Source organism: Alosa pseudoharengus, unplaced genomic scaffold (assembly GCF_046254945.1).
Source record: "Alosa pseudoharengus isolate Yale_2024_CS ecotype anadromous, Long Island Sound unplaced genomic scaffold, YU_APseudo_1.1 YU_APseudo_1.1_scf_1, whole genome shotgun sequence".
Classification (NCBI taxonomy): domain Eukaryota; kingdom Metazoa; phylum Chordata; class Actinopteri; order Clupeiformes; family Clupeidae; genus Alosa; species Alosa pseudoharengus.
Window position 1 is genome coordinate 14605930 of NW_027468564.1, and position 20797 is coordinate 14626726.

Genomic DNA, 20797 nt, shown 5'->3' on the forward strand with positions numbered 1-20797 from the left:
CGCTATGCCAGTCAGTACCATTGGGTGTTTGGATAACATCATAATCATGATATCTATTAACCTGAGAAGTTTCAGACCATTTATTCAATGTACTGTGATTTTTGACACATTTCATGTTTATATGGTGAGATATTAAAATCATATCAAATATATAACATATCAAAAATCCCTTCACAATTTAACATCAGCGACATCTTGGCATAATGTTTGCCGAATTTCACATGAATCTGACAAACCGTCTAGGAGCAGTATGTTAAAATTGATCATGTGACATCAGTGTAATTGTCATTCTTTTTGTTGCCAGTTGGTGGCGCTATGCCAAACATGCATTATGGGCATGTGAATATTATAATTAACATGGTCTTCAATGACCTGTGGAATTTTAAACATTTCAAGCCATGCATGGTGAATTATGACACATTTATTGTTTATGTGGAAGGGAATTAAAATGAATAATTTTGCCATTTCGTCAAATTACAACATATCAAAAAAAGCTTCACAATTTAGAATCAGAAACATCTCGGCGTCATGTATACCAACTTTGACATGAATTGGATCAACCGTCTAGGAGAAGTACGTTAAAATTGATCATGTCCACAACGCACAAAATCCCAATTACCTCACTTCCTGTGGGCGTGGCTAATGGCATGTTAATACAAAAGTTGATTGTTTTTGGGAGTTACACACACCCACCAAATTTGGTGTGTGTATCTAAAACTATATGTCAACCACAAGTCACAGTGACATAAGGGGGCGCTATGGAGTTCCTGGGCAACGCCCAGTGCCAAGGCTTTTCCCCTGTGTATTTACAGTACCTCTTGACGTGTGTGCCAAATTTCATGCGTTTTCACCGACGGGAAGCACCTCTTTTGGCATCACAATTCATCACATTTTAGTCCGCACAAAATCCCAAATACCTCACTTCCTGTTGGGCGTGGCTAATGCATTGTACATACGAAAGTTGTTCATCTTGAGGAGATACACACACCTACCGAATTTGGTGTGTCTAGCTGAAAGTATGTGCCAACCACTGGATCAATCACCTAAGGGGGCGCTACTGAGTCACTGGGCCACGCCCGGGGCCAAGCCTTTATGCCTGTGTAGCCATTGTGATACCAGATGTGTGTGCCAAATTCCAAGACTTTTCATCCATGCTAACCACCTCAAAAATAGCAAAAAGGTGAACAAATAATAATAATAAATATAGCCGCAAGCGGCAATGGCGGGCCCGAGCACCTGCGGGCCGCAACCCGTGACATGTCGGAATCCAACAAAGCACCGACATGGTGCATTTGTGAAATGTACATATTTGATGCGTGTGCTACTTGTTTTTGTATTTTATTTTCTGTCACAAGTACTTGCTTGGCCAGGTGGTGGCGCTATGACAGGCAGGCCCATTGGGTGTCATCATCATAATATATATTAACCTGAGAAATTTTAGACCATTCATTTTAAGCAAAGAACATTTCTGATACACTTGTTGGTTGGCCAGATGGTGGCGCTATGTTAGGCATTGAAATTACCCATGTGAATATCATCACAATAATGATATCCAAAATGTTTGTAAACTTTCAGACCAATCACTTACGGCATTGTCCATTTCTGGCACATTTCCTGCTTGACCAGGTGGTGGCGCTATGCCAGGCAGGCCCATTGGGTGTCTGGATATCATCATAATCATAATATCTATTAACCTGAGAAGTTTCAGACCATTTATTCAAAGCATAGAGCATTTCTGGCACATTTCCTGCTTGGCCAGAAGGTGGCGCTATGCTAGGCCTGTAAATTATGCATGTGAATATCATCACAATAATGATATCCAATATTTTATAAAGTTTCAGATCAATCACTTAAGGCATTGTCCATTTCTGGCACATTTCCTGCTTGGCCAGGTGGTGGCGCTATGCCAGGCAGGCCCATTGGGTGTCTGGATATCATCATAATCATGATATCTATTAACCTGAGAAGTTTCAGACCATTCATTCAATGCACTGTGATTTATGACACATTTCCTGTTTATGTGGTGAGATTTTAAAATCATATCAAATATATTACAACATTCAAAAATCAGTTCACAATTTAACATCAGCGACATCTTGGCATAATGTTTGCCAAATTTCAAATGAATCTGACAAACCGTCTAGGAGGAGTATGTTCAAATTGATCATGTGACATCAGTATAATTGTCATTCTTTCTGTTGCCAGTTGGTGGCGCTATGCCAAACATGCATTATGGGCATGTGAATATTATCATTAACATGGTCTTCAATGACCTGTGAAATTTAAAACATTTCAAGCCATGCATGGTGAATTATGACACATTTATTGTTTATGTGGAAGGGTATTAAAATGAATAATTTCGCCATTTTGTCAAATTACAACATATAAAAAAAAACCTTCACAATTTATAATCAGGAACATCTTGGCATCATGTATACCAACTTTGACATGAATCGGATCAACCGTCTAGGAGGAGTACGTTAAAATTGAGCATGTCCACAACGCACAAATTCTCAATTACCTCACTTCCTGTGGGCGTGGCTAATGGCATGTTAATACAAAAGTTGTTTGTTTTTGGGAGTTACATACACCCCCCAAATTTGGTGTGTGTATCTAAAACTATATGCCAACCACAAGTCACAGTGACATAAGGGGGCGCTAGCGAGTCTCTGGGCCATACCCGGGGCCAAGCTTTTTTACCTAGCTGCTTTGTGTAACACCTGATGTGTGTGTCAAATTTCAAGACTTTTCAACCATGTTAACCACCTCAAAATATATGCCAACCACGGGATCAGTCACCTAAGGGGGCGCTAGCGAGTCCCTGGACCACGCCCGGGGTCAAGCTCTTGTACCTAACTGCGTTGCGTGACACCTGACGTGTGTGCCAAATTTCAAGAATTTTCGACCATGTTAACCACCTCAAAAACAGGAAAGCACAAAAACAGGAAAGCAAAAAAGTAGAATAACAATAATAATAATAATAATAATAATCCTTACAAAAACAATAGGGCCTTGCGCCCTTCGGTGCTCGGGCCCTAATAATCCTTTCAAAAACAATAGGGCTTCGCACCTCTCGGTGCGCAAGGCCGTCCCGGCCTCGCGCACCGTCGGTGCTCGGGCCCTAATGATCACAAAATGCTAAGCATGCATCTGGCTATTTGAGTTTCTTAAAGCTGAGCAGTGCTTAAATTATTCAATACATGATTTCTAGGGGTGTAACGGTTCATGTATTCGTATTGAACCGAAACGGTACGGGCGTCACGGTTCGGTGCATGAATTTACACGGAGAATACATACTGTATAAAAATACATAAAACTCGTGTGCGGATTAATTAATGTCATGCGCAATTACTGTTAAGTAGCGAGAGTTACGGGAGTTCTTTAGCGACACCTAACGCTAATCTGTAGCCTCGCCTTAGCTCTGAAGCTCTGATTGGCGCCTATGTTCTTTTTTTGTCAGGTCGTCGGTCAAGTCAGTCAGTCAGAGATAGCAGCACTAAGCGAGTGGTGGCGACCCACAAGAGTTAGAGGATCCGCTGGTCTCTTTAAGATCGCAAGTTTGAGAACTTCAGTTACAGTAACGTTAGTACAGGCGAAAGAGTGGTGGATAAGATGAAACTGTGTCGGCGTTGTTCAGCAGTTGTTGGGTATGTGAGTGGAAAAAATGCTACACATATTTGAAGCCATCACCCAGATGATGTAGGCTACCAATTACTGAAACGAGGGGTAAAAAACTTCCCCTGCGCTTCAGCAGCCTTTGGATACAAATAGGGCCAAAACCTATGGCTTAAATTAAACGATTTCGTAATGACAGAAAGCTATGTAAATCGCGTGGTAATTACCTGTTGGGGTAACTTGTAACTTCTAACATGAGGAGCTGGTAGTGTTAAGTGCATAGACAGTAAAGTGACAACGCTAACCAGGCTAATAAACAAACCATGCTACGGTGAGTTAACGTCAAAGGGCAAAGTCACGTGACTTCTAGTTGTGGTCTGTTTATGAAATGAAAGGAGCAATTTCGTTTTTTAAAAAAAAGGCAAAATAGTGTGATATTTTCACAGTTAGTAGGCTAGATTATTACTTTACACACAATAATAGAAAAATATTGAGGCAAAGTGTAGACCCTTCCATATACAACTAAACACAGATGTTGAAGGTCTTGCTTAAGTGGATTTTTAAAAATAATTTTTCTATGTAATTTGCACTTTCAGAAATAAGAGATGCTGTAGGCCTATTTTCAGTTTTATAGCTGATTGTTTTATTTTGTTTACAAGTTACAGATGGAGTCTGGGTACTTATTGTACTGTTTAGCCTACATCTTACACACTTCAGGCTGTTGCAGATAGCTCAGGGAAGAGACTGTATGACACTAGGTGGTACAGCCTGAGAAATGTACAAAAAAATGCTTTCTGCATTTTTGTTTTGCTTTTCCCTCCATTGTACCGAACTCGTACCGAACCGTGATGTCCGAACCGAGGTATGAACCGAACCGTGACTTCTGTGTACCGTTACACCCCTAATGATTTCATAGCAGGCCAAATATAAAATAAATGTAATATATAGCCTAGATATCTGTAATTATTAGATGATCAGATGATTTACAGTTCTATGTAATATGTCATGTTTCTGTAATGTTTCATACAGTGATGCAGGTCTACTGCAGTGAATAGGCTAAATACAACTTTGATCATTTTTATATGCTACTACTGTATAGTTTTTACTGTATAGTAACTTTGGCCTTGGCAGGCGCGTAGCAAGCGTGGGGGATGTGGGTGTTATAACGTACACACTTTTCCTGGAACACGATTCTATCCCCCACACTTTTTGTCAGATTAAAACTAAAGTAAAATATGGAAATAAATGCTCACGTAAAGAGTTGGAACCGTATGTCTAATAAGGGTGGGCTCTGAACGCACACACAGAGAGACACAAATAGGTCTGTTGATTTGATTGAACGGTCATCCAGCCAATCACATCAAGTTAGCGTCAGTGAATAACCCGAGCCGCTCTGATCAAATTCAAAGTGTGCGTCTTTCAAGGCTGCTTGAGTCTGCATTATAAAGTCTGCAGTGATCAGATTTGAGGTAGAATTGAAATGATAATTGTTACCACATTATTAGTAAACCAAAATTCACTGTCTGTCTGACAGTTTTTGTCACAATGTAGCAATGCACGAGTCAAAGTGAAAGCGGGGGTGCGCGCACCAAGGCCCTTGGCTACTGTTCTCATTATTCTCTGTCTATGATCTGCAGCTTTTCTCAAACTATGGGCCTCCTCAACAATTAGCTTAATGGTCCACGTAGCCGCGAAATTAAGTTATGCCTGGTGCTTCACGTCTGATAATTTGCAGCAAGATTGAATGGTATGGAACAGCGGACTGAAAGAAAGATAGGCTAAAGTTTCCCCAATTAGAAATAGCCTTCTTATTAATTTGGTGTCATCAACTATACATAGCCCAGCCAGGCCAGCACATATACGTCTCCAAGACGCTTGGAAAAGATCTGAACAGCTTACATCGCGTTCCATTTAGAACATCTTATTTGATCTTATTACAGTGCATGAAAATGCACTGTACTGTTCTTCCTAGGCAACTTCTTCTTATTATTATTATTCCGCTTACCACTTTTTCTAGACGCAATTTCTCTTGAACAGTTTAACTTAGAAACTTCATTCAAACTTTGTAACGTAGGTCTTCAAACAGATCGGGTTGCTATGTCTTTTCAACTTTGAAACTTTTATACTTTTTAAACTATTAAAGAAAAACGTTTTAAAATTCCCCATAGACTTAACATTGCCGATTATGACATCATAATACGGCCATTAAGCAATTAGAATCCTATGGCAGGTGTTCAGGCCACCTGGATCTCAACTGCCAGTCTCAGGCTTTAAGCATACAAACTGGCCCTATTAAGACTACACATCCTGTTCAACTGCTCCTACCCACTGTAGCTAGTTAGCATGGTTAGCATAGTTAGCATGCTAGCAAGTTAGCATGTTAAAATTTTTAGCAAAATTACTAAAAATGATTAGCTAAGTTAGCTAAGTCACATGGTTAGCATAGTTAGCATGCTAGCATGCTAGTTAGCATTTTTAACAAAACTACTAAAAATGATTAGCTAAGTTGGCTAAGTCACATGGTTAACGTAGTTAGCATGCTAGCATGTTAGCATGCTAGTTAGCATTTTTAGCAAAACTGCTAAAAATTATTAGCTAGGTTAGCTAAGTAACATGGTTAGCGTAGTTAGCATGCTAGCATGTTAACATGCTAGTTAGCATTTTTAGCAAAACTGTTAAAATGATTAGCTAGGTTAGCTAAGTAACATGGTTAGCATCGTTAGCATGCTAGTTAGCATAGTTAGCATAATTGCTAGAATTATTAGCTAAGTTAGCTAAGTAACATGGTTAACATAGTTAGCATGCTAACATTGTTAGCATAGTTAGCATGTTTAGCAAAACTGCTAGAAAATGTTAGTTAAGTTAGCTAAGTAACATGGTTAGCATGTTAACATTGCTAGCACTGCTATAAAACATTAGCTAAGTAGCATGGTTAACAGAATTAAAAATCTTAGCATAACTGCTAGCAAACATTAGAGCCGTTCAAACTTTCAGTTATCGTCAAATATCTACCTATGCACAGCCATTAAACTATTTGAATATCAACATTCATTAAACTGCTAGAAAACGTTAGCTAAGTAGCATGGTTAGCAGGTTAGCATTGCTAGCACTACTATAAAACATTAGCTAAGTAGCATGGTTAGCATAGTTAGAAATCCAGCCATTAAACTATTTGAATATCAACATTCATTCAACTTCCAGTCTGTCAACAACTTTTAAACTATTTACCTTCAACTTTTAAACGATCTACTTTTAAACTATCATTAAACTATCTATTAAACTAGCTGTCTATCAACAACTTTTAAACTATCTACTGTCTATCAACAACTTTTAAACTATCTACATTCAACTTTTAAACAGTCTACTTTTAAACTATCAACTTTTATTAAGCTATGCAACCACCATGTCTATCCTAGCATCACCGTAGTAACCATCTCTTTATTATCTGTTTTAACTATACATGATATTTTACATCACAACTTTAGCATTTTCATGCACTGGTAATTCCTTGGAATTGCATTTCTAGTTGATCTTACAAACGTCGGCGGCATTTCACTGTCAATAAGCGCTTTCAGACATACGTTTCAGAACTCCGTGTAGCATGCATACTGGCAGTTTTCATAGACCATCACCAACTAGTTCGCACTTTGGATATATCGTTGGATTGTGAAAAGCCCAATTTCGAATAACTACAGTACAACAGATGAGGTAGGATGCATCTTTTGCAATTAGAATTTCGTGTTGGTGAGACCTGTTGCCTATCAGTAGACATGTCATCTCGAGTTCCACGACAGCTTAGCTAGTGCCACCGAAATATGACACTGAAATCCTTTCACTATTGGAGTCGCTCAGATAGAAACAGCTGTAACGTGGTTAGGACACTTTTGCTGTGGAGTGGAGATGCCATAAGTTAGGTGTGGTTTTGACAATCAGAAAAGCAATATACTGAAATAGTTTAATGATGTAAAGTCAAGTGCTGGTCTGGTGTGTGCGCGCGCAGTTTTTATTGATGAGTCGGCAGGGAGTGGCAGGGGCATTATACAACTTCTCGCTCTTAGGCCTACTCATACACCGCGCTGAAATGGCGTAGCTGTCTAAATTCAAATCATATCATGCTAGGGCAGAAATCGTTGGACATACATTATTTTGTTATTCAGCACCCATGGTCAAAAATATGTTCCCGCGCGCTTGCATGGGGATAGTATGCTTTTAGAAAAAAATAAACCATGAAAAAACGTCACTGTTATGTTAGTATTTTGTTTGTTGCTTAAAAACGTTGTATGATGGCCTTGAAGTCTTTAGTTAGCCTACTGAATTGGCTGGTAGCCTACCATAAAGTGTGTGCATGCTCTCTCTCCAACGCAAACCAGATTCTGGTACATAACGTTGAAAACAGATAAATGTGTTTATTCGAAGCACACATACAAATACTGTATGTGCGCACTTACGTGACTATCCTACTTCAAGTATTAGCCTACGCACAATAGATTTCTCTTCTTTAGCCTATAATGCATAGGCTACACTTTGTAAACAAAAAGCAGCTGTGACAGGCAGCGGCCGCATATGTGTGTCGTTCTACATCTACTGGAGATCTCAATGTCTTAAATACGATCGCGTTCCATTTAGAACATCTTATTTTGATTTTACAAACAGCGGCGTCAAGACACATTTGAGTTCTACATCTGAGAACTAGGATTTCCAGCATGTAGAACTCAAAGAACGCTTATGAGCGCTCATGCAATGTGTGCGTCCCTGCAAGTGAAAAGTGAAAGTGAAAGGTAACGTGGGCTACAACACTAGTTTAAACAACAACGTGGCTTCCTGTAACTATTATTGAAAACAGCATAGAAACTGCTAATCATAATCTTTAAACAGACATTAATTAAGCTGGCTATATGCAACACAATTTATTTATATTCCCTTTGCATATGTTTGGGTAGACTTAAAACGTTTTTGAATTTGAGCTTACAGTTCTGTCATTATTCTGTGTCCTTTACATTTATACATAGGTATTATATTAATAGTCCAGTGATACCTCGAAATTATTCGTGTCTGTTAGTCAATTTATTGTAGCCTGCTAACCATATGCACAAAACATAATTTCTGAAATGATTTCTTCATTTATAACATGAGATATGTCTCCATGTAGGGTAGTGTCAAATAGTGAAGTGATAGCAGGTAGATAATGTAGGCCTACATGTCACACACAAAGGCCTACATGAGCCACACAAATGAGGGGCGCTGCTTGTTCTGTCCCTCCCAAACTGCATTAAAATGGTGTATATGGTGTCAGAATTTCAAAAAAGTTTCGGGGGAGAAACTCCCGGATACCTGCCAATATAGTCCGCACCCCTCTCAGAAAATACTTACAACGTCCCTGTAGGGAGTTATTTATAATTTGGCCGGATTGTTTCACTTCCCTATCCCACAACCCCCACACTTTTAAAAAGCTTGATACGCCTCTGGGCCTTGGTGCCCTGACATGTGGCCTTTGTGCCCTCCACCAAATATGCCCAACTGAAGGCCAAGTGGCCTTGCCCCCAGAACGGTGAAATTCCAAGCCTGTCTACAACATTATCAAAACATTATTGCAAAAGGTCAAAAGGTTTGAGAAATGTTGCTGCACATGTAAATTACTTAAAGTTAATAGTGCAGATCCATGTGTGCATACTGACCAATGTAATTCTGTTTTAAAATCCATTGTTTTGGACAGAAAAAAGTAAAATCCTAACAGTTAATAGCAATGCGCTATATGTTTTGTGACTAGACCTCTGAAGTTCGCCTACAAAAAAGATCCAAAACGGCCATCTTTGCCCATATAAGGAGATCCGGTTGTTAATTGAAACTAACTACCTATGGCAAATTGCATTGCAAGTTAGCTCTGGAGTAGCAAAAATCTAAGTGTGCCGCCTTCACTTACCGGAGATCACAGTATCCACTCGAAGGCAGAGGACAAAAGTGTGTTCAGGAAAACGTCTGCATTTCAGACTTTCACTCTAAAAAATGCTGGGTTATTTTTTCAACCCAAACGCTGGGTTGAGGCTGTTGGGTCATTTTGTTTGGTTGTTTTTACTCATATTGGGTCATTTCTGTAACCCAGCTTGCTGGGTTGATAGTTTATCACTGCTGGGTTGATAGTTTAGGGCTGTGCTCCCTCCTGTCCCCCACCTGATGTGGAGTACACTACCCAGCACCAGGGTGACTTCAACACAGCTGCATAGTTATTTGAAGGTTGAGGGGAAAAAAATCGTCAGGCAGGCAGGCATATTCTTTCAACCGTCAAGTCCAGCAGCTGTCAACATGCAATAAAAATCAGGTGATTTCGGAAGGTATGTATCTGCTTTTATTTGTTTATTTATTTTTATCCAGACGGATTTTAAAAGTCCACCCAGAGACATACCCTTCGTGATATCAAGGAATATTCTGCCTGCCATTTCGTTCAGCTTCAAGCAGGTTAGCAGGTGTCATTCCAGCTAATATTAGCTACTGTTAAAGTTAAATCTACACAAATACAGACTCATAAAAACATAGTTCTGTATTCACTGGGTAGGAACTGCTGAACAGAAACAAAACGAACTTTTACAACGAACTACAATTAGCATACCAGCAGCTGGTAGGTAACGTTAGCAGACTTGGAAACTTTATGCTAATTAAATATGCTTCGTGGCTAACGTTTGTCAACTAGCTAACACAGTCGAAGTAGTCTCTTCACAACACGTAACTTACGATAATAATCATGCCAAACAACATCGTATTAAATCATTCAGGGTAGCCTCATATTATAGCCATGTAACTTACTGGGTGGTTCTTGGGGATAACATTAACTTGGATTCACTAATTGAATAATGTGTTAGCACTGCTGAACTTATGTTTGTCAGCCTAATGTTAGGCTAATGGTAATGTTGTTATCAAGCTCATCTGACATAAACGCACGTTTTGTAGGCTATTACCGGTATTATGTTTAAAACAACTCCATAATATTAGGTGGTCATGGTTTCCGAGTGTGTTGCACTAATAATTTGTCTCCTGGTGGATTTTTATGTCTGTCAATATCATTCACTGGTAATGGTTCATGCAAGTCTTGATATAAAGTTCTGTGTTAGGCTAACAGTGATTAAAATGCACTCTTTTTTTTGTTTGATTGACAGGGCTGACCCCCAAAACGGACTTCGGAATCTGCCTGCCTTCATGGAAGTATCACATTTATACTAGGCTATCTATTCAAAAATAAAGAAAATTATCAAATAAATAATTGTGTCAAACTGTTTTATTTCATTGCATGGCTTTTGATGGCCATTTAATATAGACTGTTTATATCAGGCCTAAAGCTGTTAACAGAAGGTGACTTTCAAGTAAGTAAATACAAACTTTGAGTTATTAAAAGTTTGTACAAGCAGAGTATTTTAAAAATCAACCAGTAGTTTTTGGGGATTTGGTTACATAACCCAAACATTACGTAACTTTAACTAAACAGTTGTGTCAACATAACCCAACATATTGGTTCAATTTCAACCCAGTTGTTGGGTTAAATTTAGTAACCCAATTTGTTTGGTTAAGATAACCCAATGCTGTGTTGGACCACATTTTACTCAGCGGCTGGGTTGAAAACAACCCAGTTTGGGTTGTTTTCAACCCAGCATTTTTTAGTGCACGAGACTTTAACAGGTGCGATTATTCAAAATCCCCATGTTATTTATAGGAAAAATCGCCAGATACCGGATGTCAAAGATGGCAGCTTTTTTGTAGGCGAACTTCAGAGGTCTATGCCTGAAAACATTAATGACTGGCATCATATGGGTGTGGATGTCCCCGCCCTGTCCCCCAACACCGGTGAACGGCCTGATGCGAACGTCATTTCGGTGCTCTGAATCATAATTGTTATATTCAGCACGAGATTATGTTTCACCACTCAGTTGCTGCTCAGGGGCGCGGGCCGCGAATTTTTTTTTTGTAGGGTGGTAGCGGAAGATTCATGAATATTCATTAGGGAACGTTAGGTGAATGTGCTAACGTTCTAAAGAATTCTGAAGAATACTCTAACGTTCCGAGAAACCATGGTAACCCCAAACAATGATATGTCAGATCGCTGCGTATTTTCTACAGTCTACGCTATCCCCACTATGGCAGCGAATTGTTTTCTGGTTTTGTTAATGGATTTGATGCAGTCTTCAGATCGCTGCATATACAGTCTACGCTATCCCCACTTGACATGTTACCTACGGGGTCGTGCTCAAAAGGCATGTAGCCTACAGACATTGTTTTTGCACGCGTTAGCATCACGATAACGTTTGTTTTGTCACTTACAGAAAGGTAGCTATAGAATTGTGGTCAAGCCTAGGTCACGCAAGCCTGTAGTTGAGACTGAACGCAAGTAAACACCGTTTGCACAGCATACCTTTAAAAAAAATCCACCTCTCATGAGTTTATGCACCGAATCCACTCTAGGAAGGATTTAGTCGCCTACCACTGATATTGGTGTAAACAATAACCAGTAACCATGCAATACCATCTGACCCTGCATGTCATTTTTTTATGTTATTTTTATGTTTTTTTACATAAAATAAATAAGAAATTAAAATAAAGAAAAGTCCGTGTTAACTTAACGTTAGTCCCACTCAGTCCAATGGCAATGATATGTAGCTACAGCTGTGTCTTCAGACCAAACCGGAGGATTTAACGTTAAAGTAAACGTGAAGAAAAGTAAAAGTAAAGAGTGAAGTAGACTTTTAAAATGTCAATACCTCTGATCCATGGTTTTCCTGATTATGTGTCATATACCAAATTAAATCTTACATCTTACCCTATTCAGTGATGCATGTTAGGCCTACTTTTAGGGGGAAATTCATTGAAGTGTACACAAGCTACAGCCTTGTTTATAGTTACTTGGTCAAACCCATAAAAAATGATTCACATTGTTATTGATGATTATTTTGTTGGAGGTGAAAGCAATGATGATGAAGGATATTATAGAGGCATTACAGAATATCATAAAAGTGTTGTACACTATCTATCTATCTATCTATCTATCTATCTATCTATCTATCACTAGAACTGCAATATTACTAGCATGTAGTTATGTTTGCGTACGTGTACAGACAAATGCATTGAGTACCATTTACCACATTATAAAAGACATTACAGGCAAATACATCACAAATATTTTATTTGCTGTGTTTACGACCCAGAGTCACACAGTCAGAAACACATTGAGCGAATGAGTGTGGCACCGGCCGTTTGGGCAGTGCATTTGCCCCGACAACTCTCCCGTAGCTGTGGTCTCTCCGGGCACTTTTAGGAGGACGCCCAGTGATTAGTGCGCGTCTACCTCCAAGTGGGGCCTTACGGCGAGCCACTGCTGATGGTTGCACGCCAATTGCCACACTCATCTGCAAGCATTTTCTTGCCCTCTTCTTAAGCAGTTTGGCTGCAGTATTTTTGCCTGATTTGCCAAACGTGGACATAGCTGAAATTAGCTGACTGTCAGTCATCTTCTCGTAAGAACAAACCATTTTTTTAACTGCTGTCTGGAAATCCGAATCTGTTTTTACTTTTACCAGCAGGCCCTCAAACATACTCTTGGCACGAGACTCAAGTTCTGTCACTTGGGCAGATGAGCCTTCAACAGCTAGCAAGCTCTCATCAGGCGAACAATTAACCGTGTCTTCATCCGCTGATGACCCTTCAGTGGATAAGGCTTGCTGTTTCTGGGGATCTAAATAGAAGAATGAGAGTGAAGTGAGTGAGTGATTCTGCAGTTGTATAAGGCTGTTAAGTGAACATTATGAATTGTTATTCTTGTACATAAATAACAAAATGAGACATGGTCACCTGCATCAGATGGAATTTCCTCCGCTTCCTCCATACTCATGAACCAGTTGTCTGGCACATTGTTCTTTCCTTTTTGGAGAGAGGAGAGAAGAACATAGACAGCAAAAAGTAAGAGTTATGTTTGCTATTTCTAACCTACTATACATTTATGGCTGTGTCATTTCATAACAACATTGTTTGGGCTGTACCGTTGTGGTTAAAGTAATCAACAGTTGTGAAAATAGGCAGAGTAAATCAACAGTACACCTGTTGCGATCTGGTAGAACAACTTCCTTGCGGCAGGTGTGGCAATTATGAAAGGGTTGTTGTCTTGCATTTGGAAGGCCTGCATCACTGCATACTGGTGAGAGCAGAAAGCACCAGTGCTGCCATCTGGGCAGGTGCAAGTCCCCAAGGACACATTTACGTGGTATGTGGCATTAGTTGAGGCACTGGGGACTGTGAAATTCACTTCATCCTCCTATGGTGTCACAAGAAAGAGAAGCATATTATTTATTACACTTATGCTGTGTGATTGTGACAAACAATGTCATAATCACACAGCATAAGTGATTTGAATGCATTGCTTAATAATATAATTTTTTGGTTAAAGAATGCAATGACCAACTAATAATTTCAAACCTTGACAATGCCGTCTGTGCTCACATGCCCCTTTGGTTTTGGCAGCTTTTTTGTGCTTCTGTTGTTAGCCATATCCACAAGCCTTCGATTGTAGTAGGCTTCCAGCCTGCAGGTGATGAAGTCCACCAGTTGCGTGATGTTGTATGCTTTAAGCCTGTAGAAGATCTGGTCCTTGAGTACTCTCATTGCACTCTCCACAAAGTTGTTGGTGTTGTTCCCTCGTGTTGGGAGATGGGAACGTAGACAGAGTGCCCACAACTCTCGCCTCTTGAAAACCGCCGCCAGATGGTTTGTGTACTTTGAATACCTGCCTGCTATGGAGTCCTGGACTGCCAGATTATATGAGGCTTCCAGGTCCAATGGGGACCTGGCATAAACAAGTTGTTTAAATAAATTCAATAAATGCTGACGGTGGGTTTTTGGGACCCCATTATGGGCATCCCAAAGCCATCTCCACATCGCTTGTAATATATGAAAGACACAGAGAATGGGGTGGGTTTGAGGGTAGGTGTCCAGAATAGCCTGACGCAATGCTTGGCAGTCATCGGTCATTACTACCTGTGGGCCAAGGTCTCCTCTCCCAAAAAAAGCTTCCTGTGGGAGAATGGCTTTCAGCAACTTCAGTCCTGCAGTGATGGTGTTCTGCGACTCGGAGGTTGTGATAACCACTCCCAGGGGCAGCCCACCAGCAGCCGAATGTGTTAGGAGGAGAAATATTCGGCTGTTGGTTCGGTCACAGTTACCAGACGAGTCTACGAAGACAATCTCGGCACTGTGCCGAACAAGAGCATGCACACGCTTCATAAGAGGACTGCAGATGGCAATAATGGTTTGATTGTCATCTTGTTTCATTTGAGCGCATACCTCTCCCTGTTGCTCATTGTAGGCATCAATAGATACCTGGAGGCTGCAGAGCATGGCATCCCCACCAAGTTCTCCATAGGCTCTTTTGAATATGTTGTAGTATAGTCTGTAATGGTAATAAAAAAAACACACACAACTTACTAAATAACAGCTTATGTCTAGCCAACAGCAAATAGACAATCCTAAATCTTAAATCACAGTAATAAACATTTTCGACATATTCACATAGGTGCACCTACATGAATATGCTCCTTGTTAAACTTCTCAAATGATAAATTCTCATAAAGTTCACCTGAAGCAAAAATTCAGATCAGGGCAGATGGAGCGATCCGCAGAAGCAAACACATAGGAGTCACCCATCTCCTCCTGAAGGTCATATTTCAGCGTGCTTAAAGCAGAAGAGGGAGAGTGTCCACTTTGAAAAAGATTTTGTAGTTTCTGTACTGTGTCAGGTGCTACATCGCGGTACCCCATAGCCTCAGCACACATGAGCAGATGATTATGCCGAAGTTTTAGGTTGATGTAGAGACACAGTCCTTCATGTATGTGTAAATCAGCAGATCTGAGAACAATACAATTATTATATATATTATATATTATTATTTGTATATATTATTATTATTATATTATATATTATTACATTATTTAAAAACATTATTTAAAGTATTTTGGACAGAGAGTGACTTTTTCACAAAACAGCAAGCAGCCTGTTATTTTTTGGTAGAACAAATATTTTTAGATCTAACCTGGACTTTCTGTTCTGCGAAAAGCTTTCCTTCTTCAGGACAATATACATCACAGCAGGACAGGATGTATTTTTTTTTGAGGTTTTTGAATGACGCGTGTTGTGTTGGCATCTTAGGTCCACCTTCAAACACGTTCAATTAAGTTTTGGCTCAACCCTTGCAAAAATAAATGAATGCAACTATGCAATGACTTACTCTGTACATGTTCTGTCTTTGACGTTCCGCAGGGTAGGTTTTGTTCACCCGCCATGTTGTTTGAGATGACTTTTGAAAGGCTTGAAGCCATCTGTGAACCTCCTCCTCAGTGTGTACCCTTAGTTTTAGGGAAATGTTGCAGTTATTGCCCTCAAGAGGCTCGAATGAGCAGATATGATGTTCATAGTCCTCAGGGAAAAGTTTCTGTTGAAGCACAATTAAAGAGTAAGCAAATGCATGGTGTAGAGAAAGTAACATCTGAAAGTAACATTACATTCTGTAAACTATCTCTGCCTTTAAGTGAGTGTGCTCCATGCACGGATGGCATAAATTGCTTTGAGTTTACTTATGTCAATGTTTGTTTAAATCGTTTAGGTGGTGCTTTTGCCCAATAGCCTCCAAATACACTATGCAAATGACCTATACATTTAAAACCCATTGAGTGAATGAGTGGGTTTTGGAAGCGAACCCCCCAAAAGAGGTTGGAACACCGATGTCAGCCACTTGAGCGTTTACTATGCTAAATACCGTGGTTGCTGTCGTGGTTACTATGGACATTTTGTGGTTGTTGCTAGGGTAATTTGAATGGTTGCTAAGGTGTTGCTAGGGTAGATATGGTGGATGCTATGCAAAATAACACGTTTGCTATGGTGGTTGTTAGGGTAAGCATGTTGGTTGCTATGGTGGTTGCTAGCTTGACATTATACAAGGTGTTGCTAGGGTACATATGGTTGTTGCTATGCAAAATAACAAAGTAGTGGAATTGGTAACGTTTAACCATTTTTACATTTTAAGCGAAAAAACTCATTTATGTTGGTCCGATCAATATGAAATCAGACTATGTTGAACAACGGGACATCACAAACAAGCTAGACTGAGTTTGGAGTCAATGGATTATTCCAGGTAGGAGATAAAGAGTTCGAAATGTACAAGGTTTCCCTCTTCTGGCACAGTAACGCTAGGTGCTAGAGGGATGGGACCAAGACGCAAGGAACCGCCTTGAGGCCCCTGACAACTGTTCCAAAGGTGGGATCTCTGAAACACCCACAAAAAAAACTGTGAAGGAAAAACATTAAAAAAGTTGACCACTCCCACTTCAGAGGTGGAGTTGTGGGTGGTAGCATGGAGCTATGAGGCTGAAATTCAAGTCAGACCTTCTGCACATGACCCACATGGAGCATGCAAAGTTTCATCCCTTTAGCTGTAACATAAAGCATTGTGTCTGCAAAAAATACTTTTTTGACTATTTGACATTTAGCCATTTTCAATTTTTAGCCAAAAATCACACATATGTTGGTCAGGTCAGTAAATGTATATAGCGTTGCTAGGGTACATATAAAATAAATAACGATATGTGTTTGCTAATGACCTAATGAGACATGGAGCACCATTAAGATAAGACGTTTAACATTAACCTTGCTTCAACATTTTATTTCATTTCATTCTTATCCATCTACATCTAACCTCCAGCAGCTTCATTTCCTCAAAGTTGTAAAGTGTCTGGCAAATGTTGCAAGCTTTAATAAATCCTGCCATTATGCTCCACTTCTAGAAACAACAGAATGGACCCTTGAATGGAAGAAACCAATACATAGACACTTTAAAATAATAACAGGCTTGCATCACATATATCTGATTATGGTGACAAACTAATGACATGATTTAAGATTTAGGCCTGTTGTTGACAATAGTAGGGCAACTGTTACCAGTAACCTAGTTAAATATATTAGTGTGTTGTAGGCCTGTTACAAGGTTATGACAACAGTTAACAATTATGGTGCTCTGACACTGAAATCATTAAAAGTAAAGGATAATCTTTTAGGTAATCTTGGTAGATTTCTAAGAACATTGTCACTGGCTCGGAGGTAATAATTCAGGATTAATGTGATTGGTAGAACTTTTTCCTAAAGCATGACGTCACATCAGCATCAACTACGTACAATGTTTGCACCCCTCCTTCATTCCCGCGAATAGCTTGCAGCAAACAGAATCCTTGGTGATTTGCGGTCAATGTCGTTGGAAAATACAGGTAAGTCTTGATTACATTTGGTCGATAGACCGAACAACAAATATTGTTTTAAAAATCTTTAAGTAGTATTCACCTTAACAGTATACTGTTGCTTACTAACTTTGTACTTTTTTGCAGTTTGGTGTAACCTGCTGAATGAAGTAACGTGAAGGCGTGCCGAGTAACGGAATATACACTTGTGGTATGTGCCTAGATACTCTTAGTATAGCTTCTAGCTAATGTGCTATAAGATTCGCTAATTATAGCATGGACCGACATGTCCTGTGGCCAACTCCGATAGCCAGTTGGGTCACTTGATCGCCGTTACTTAGCTTTGAAATGAACTGTAGGGCAAATATTGAATAGCTAGTGTTAGCTGTTAGGGTCATTTTCACCATTGGGGAACAGTGTTATTAATATTAGATCAGCATCATTGTGCAACTGTCCTTATATAAATTACGTTTTTTTCGCGCTAAGTTACAGCTCCTAGGCAATAGCTAATGTTAGCTTAAATGACGTTGAAGAGGACACAAGACCAAAGGCAGTTGTCATGGATGCACACTACCGTTAGCGTTATGATTTTGACTGAAGCTAGCCTCATAGTGCTAGTTATGTCAGAGATTTACCCGAAGGTTATTACCATTAGCGTCATAGAGAATGTCAAATCACTAGAATAACAAAATACCTTTCTGTATCATATCACTTACCTTAGATCTGACAAGTCAACGACACAGAAATGGAATGAATAATATACTATACTACACTCGTATAGTACAGTAACGTTATCACTATAACAAAAATTAGAAGCTAACGTTAGCTATCTAATTTCTAATCTAAGTACAAGTGCTTACTTAAAATGCTAAAACTTGTATGACTATATTATGACTATAACCTATTGTAACTTATCCTAATATGTTATCTCTTAATGATATCTATAACATATCCTAATATAATGCTATCTAACGTTATATCTCAGTCTCTCTATCTGCAAATGTTTCTCTCCAACCGTCAAAACCCACAAAAGCAATAATTTAACTTACTGAATATTTAAGCAGACTATATCGCACGAGACGATCTATAGAATCAATCTATATGTCTCGTGTAGTATAACCACAATGTAGGCTAAATGATGCGTTTTGGAAAGCAGGGCAAAGGTGATGTCAGATTTCAGTAATTAATTTGTTTCCTTAAGTGGAGTTTTAGATTGGTCTAAGAAGTAAACATTGACAGATGTAGGTTTTGCGGAGATTCTGGTCTGCAGCAGAGTTTATCTTCATGTGATTGACTTTGCATAGATGATGTCAGTGCTTGAGTTGTAGTCTTTCCAATCATCTATTAGCGTGATACACATTTGTCGTAATTTTAATTGTGCTTTCTGATCATAGATTACAAATGCAAAGTGCTTGTCACAACGCATGTGTTAAATCTTACCTTTCTTTTTTCCCCATTGTCGGTGACCGATCTGAAGATGCTGGGATCCACTATTTCAGATGACCACAGTAGGCAGCAGGACATCTTGACACCTTGACACCACTGACTCATTACTGATAGCGTAAATTTGTTACTGTATATCAATTAGGTTATATTAATGTAGACCTAGTATTTCTTCACTGTTTTAGGCACTTAAAATCGCATCCCCAAATACCCTAAGTTCTATACTTTCTCCTGGCAGCAGTTAAGATGATCACATATGCATTTTAAGCAAGCAAAATGGTTTATTTCACAGCATTTCTGTACACTGTGCTTTCTACATCAAATGTATTAGACACACACACACACACACACAGTAAATAAAGTAGACTTGTAAGAGGCTTGCATCGTCTCCCATTCTCTGTTGTTCAAATGAATAAGCTAACGTTATAGCTGCGAGTTAATTACGTAGCGAACATTTATTTAATGAACAATTCTGGTCCTTAACAAAGGAGGAAATGCTGGCAATATGGTTACAATGTTAAGTACTCATATGGTTTTGACCGAGTAACTACAAACGAGGCTGTAGCATGTTTAACGGTAGGTTAAGCGCTACAAACGAGGCTGTAGCATGTTTACTCTTCGACCGTAACGTAATTGAGTCGACCAGAACCTTAGAGCTGACTGGCCAATCGGAGACACGTTCCCTAATGAATATTCATGAATCTTCCGCTACCACCCTACAAAAAAAAAATTCGCGCGCGGGCCGTCTTTGGAGGATAGCTTTTTTCCATATCCAGCGATCATCCCGTTCACGAAATATCTCATGACAAAATGTTGTCACAAAAGTATGTTGATTCGTAGGCTCTCCTTGCATATTTGAAGTGCGTATACTGAGATATTGTCGCTATTAAGTGAGCATCGCCTAGGTGTAGTCCGGCGTAGGCTATCACGTAGCCTAGGCTACATCACTGGGAAACACGGGCGGCTTCCAAACACGTCGTGTCAACGCAGAGACACAAACACTATTTTCTTCCAGTTGTAATGGCCGTTATAGTAGGCTACTACTGTAAAACACATTTCGTTGAAGCACCGGTTAAACTGTTCACTATGCTACCCATTGCGGACAAACTTACCAGTAGTCTGTTTTTGATGCGTCATGATGGACTCACTGCAGAAATGTCCAACTGGGTTTTCAGAAGATGCCGCAGACGACTACTTCAGTTTCGGTTTCGTTAGGGGAGGTGACGTGACGCAAAATATCCAAAACATGGTCATGATTTATCAGGGAGAGGAGGATAGTGGATGAAGAGTTAAAAGAAAATGCGACGATGACATCAATAGTCACACAGCCTACATTCCGTTGTAAAGCTTTTTCCCGAAATTGCACAAACCCTTTTTGATAGTCAGAATAACTGTCTGAAGAACTGACACAGAATATTGTTTTTTTTTTTCTTTCGGCCAGTTACAAACATCTCTCAACTGGCCACGTGTTTAACACTCTAGGCTA

General features: G+C 39.5%; 2 protein-coding genes across 5 annotated transcripts in view; both read right to left on the minus strand.

The window, feature by feature from the left end:
- LOC143117137 (stonustoxin subunit beta-like) overlaps nt 1-20487 on the minus strand; it is a 79107-nt gene extending 58620 nt beyond the window's left edge. Inside the window, exon 1 of the mRNA XM_076278665.1 lies at nt 20424-20487. Within this exon, the coding sequence (XP_076134780.1) occupies nt 20424-20448 (25 nt within the window). The 5' untranslated portion in view covers nt 20449-20487. The remainder of the gene's footprint in view (nt 1-20423) is intronic.
- Nucleotides 12762-20488, minus strand: LOC143121682 (uncharacterized). 4 transcript variants are annotated; one of them, XM_076282202.1, is made up of 9 exons: nt 19309-20488; nt 17334-17438; nt 15870-16073; nt 15675-15796; nt 15221-15490; nt 14065-15034; nt 13690-13903; nt 13444-13512; nt 12762-13327 (listed from the first exon to the last, which is right to left on the minus strand). In XM_076282202.1, exons 2-9 carry the CDS (start codon nt 17403-17405, stop codon nt 12777-12779), a joined length of 2472 nt encoding a protein of 823 aa, XP_076138317.1. In that variant the 5' UTR covers nt 17406-17438; nt 19309-20488; the 3' UTR covers nt 12762-12776. The 4 variants fall into 4 exon arrangements, with proteins under 4 accessions (XP_076138317.1, XP_076138308.1, XP_076138324.1 ...); XM_076282193.1 differs by lacking the exon at nt 17334-17438; XM_076282209.1 differs by lacking the exons at nt 15675-15796; nt 17334-17438; nt 19309-20488 and having other exon boundaries at nt 15870-15949.
- Between the last annotated feature and the right edge of the window lie 309 nt (nt 20489-20797).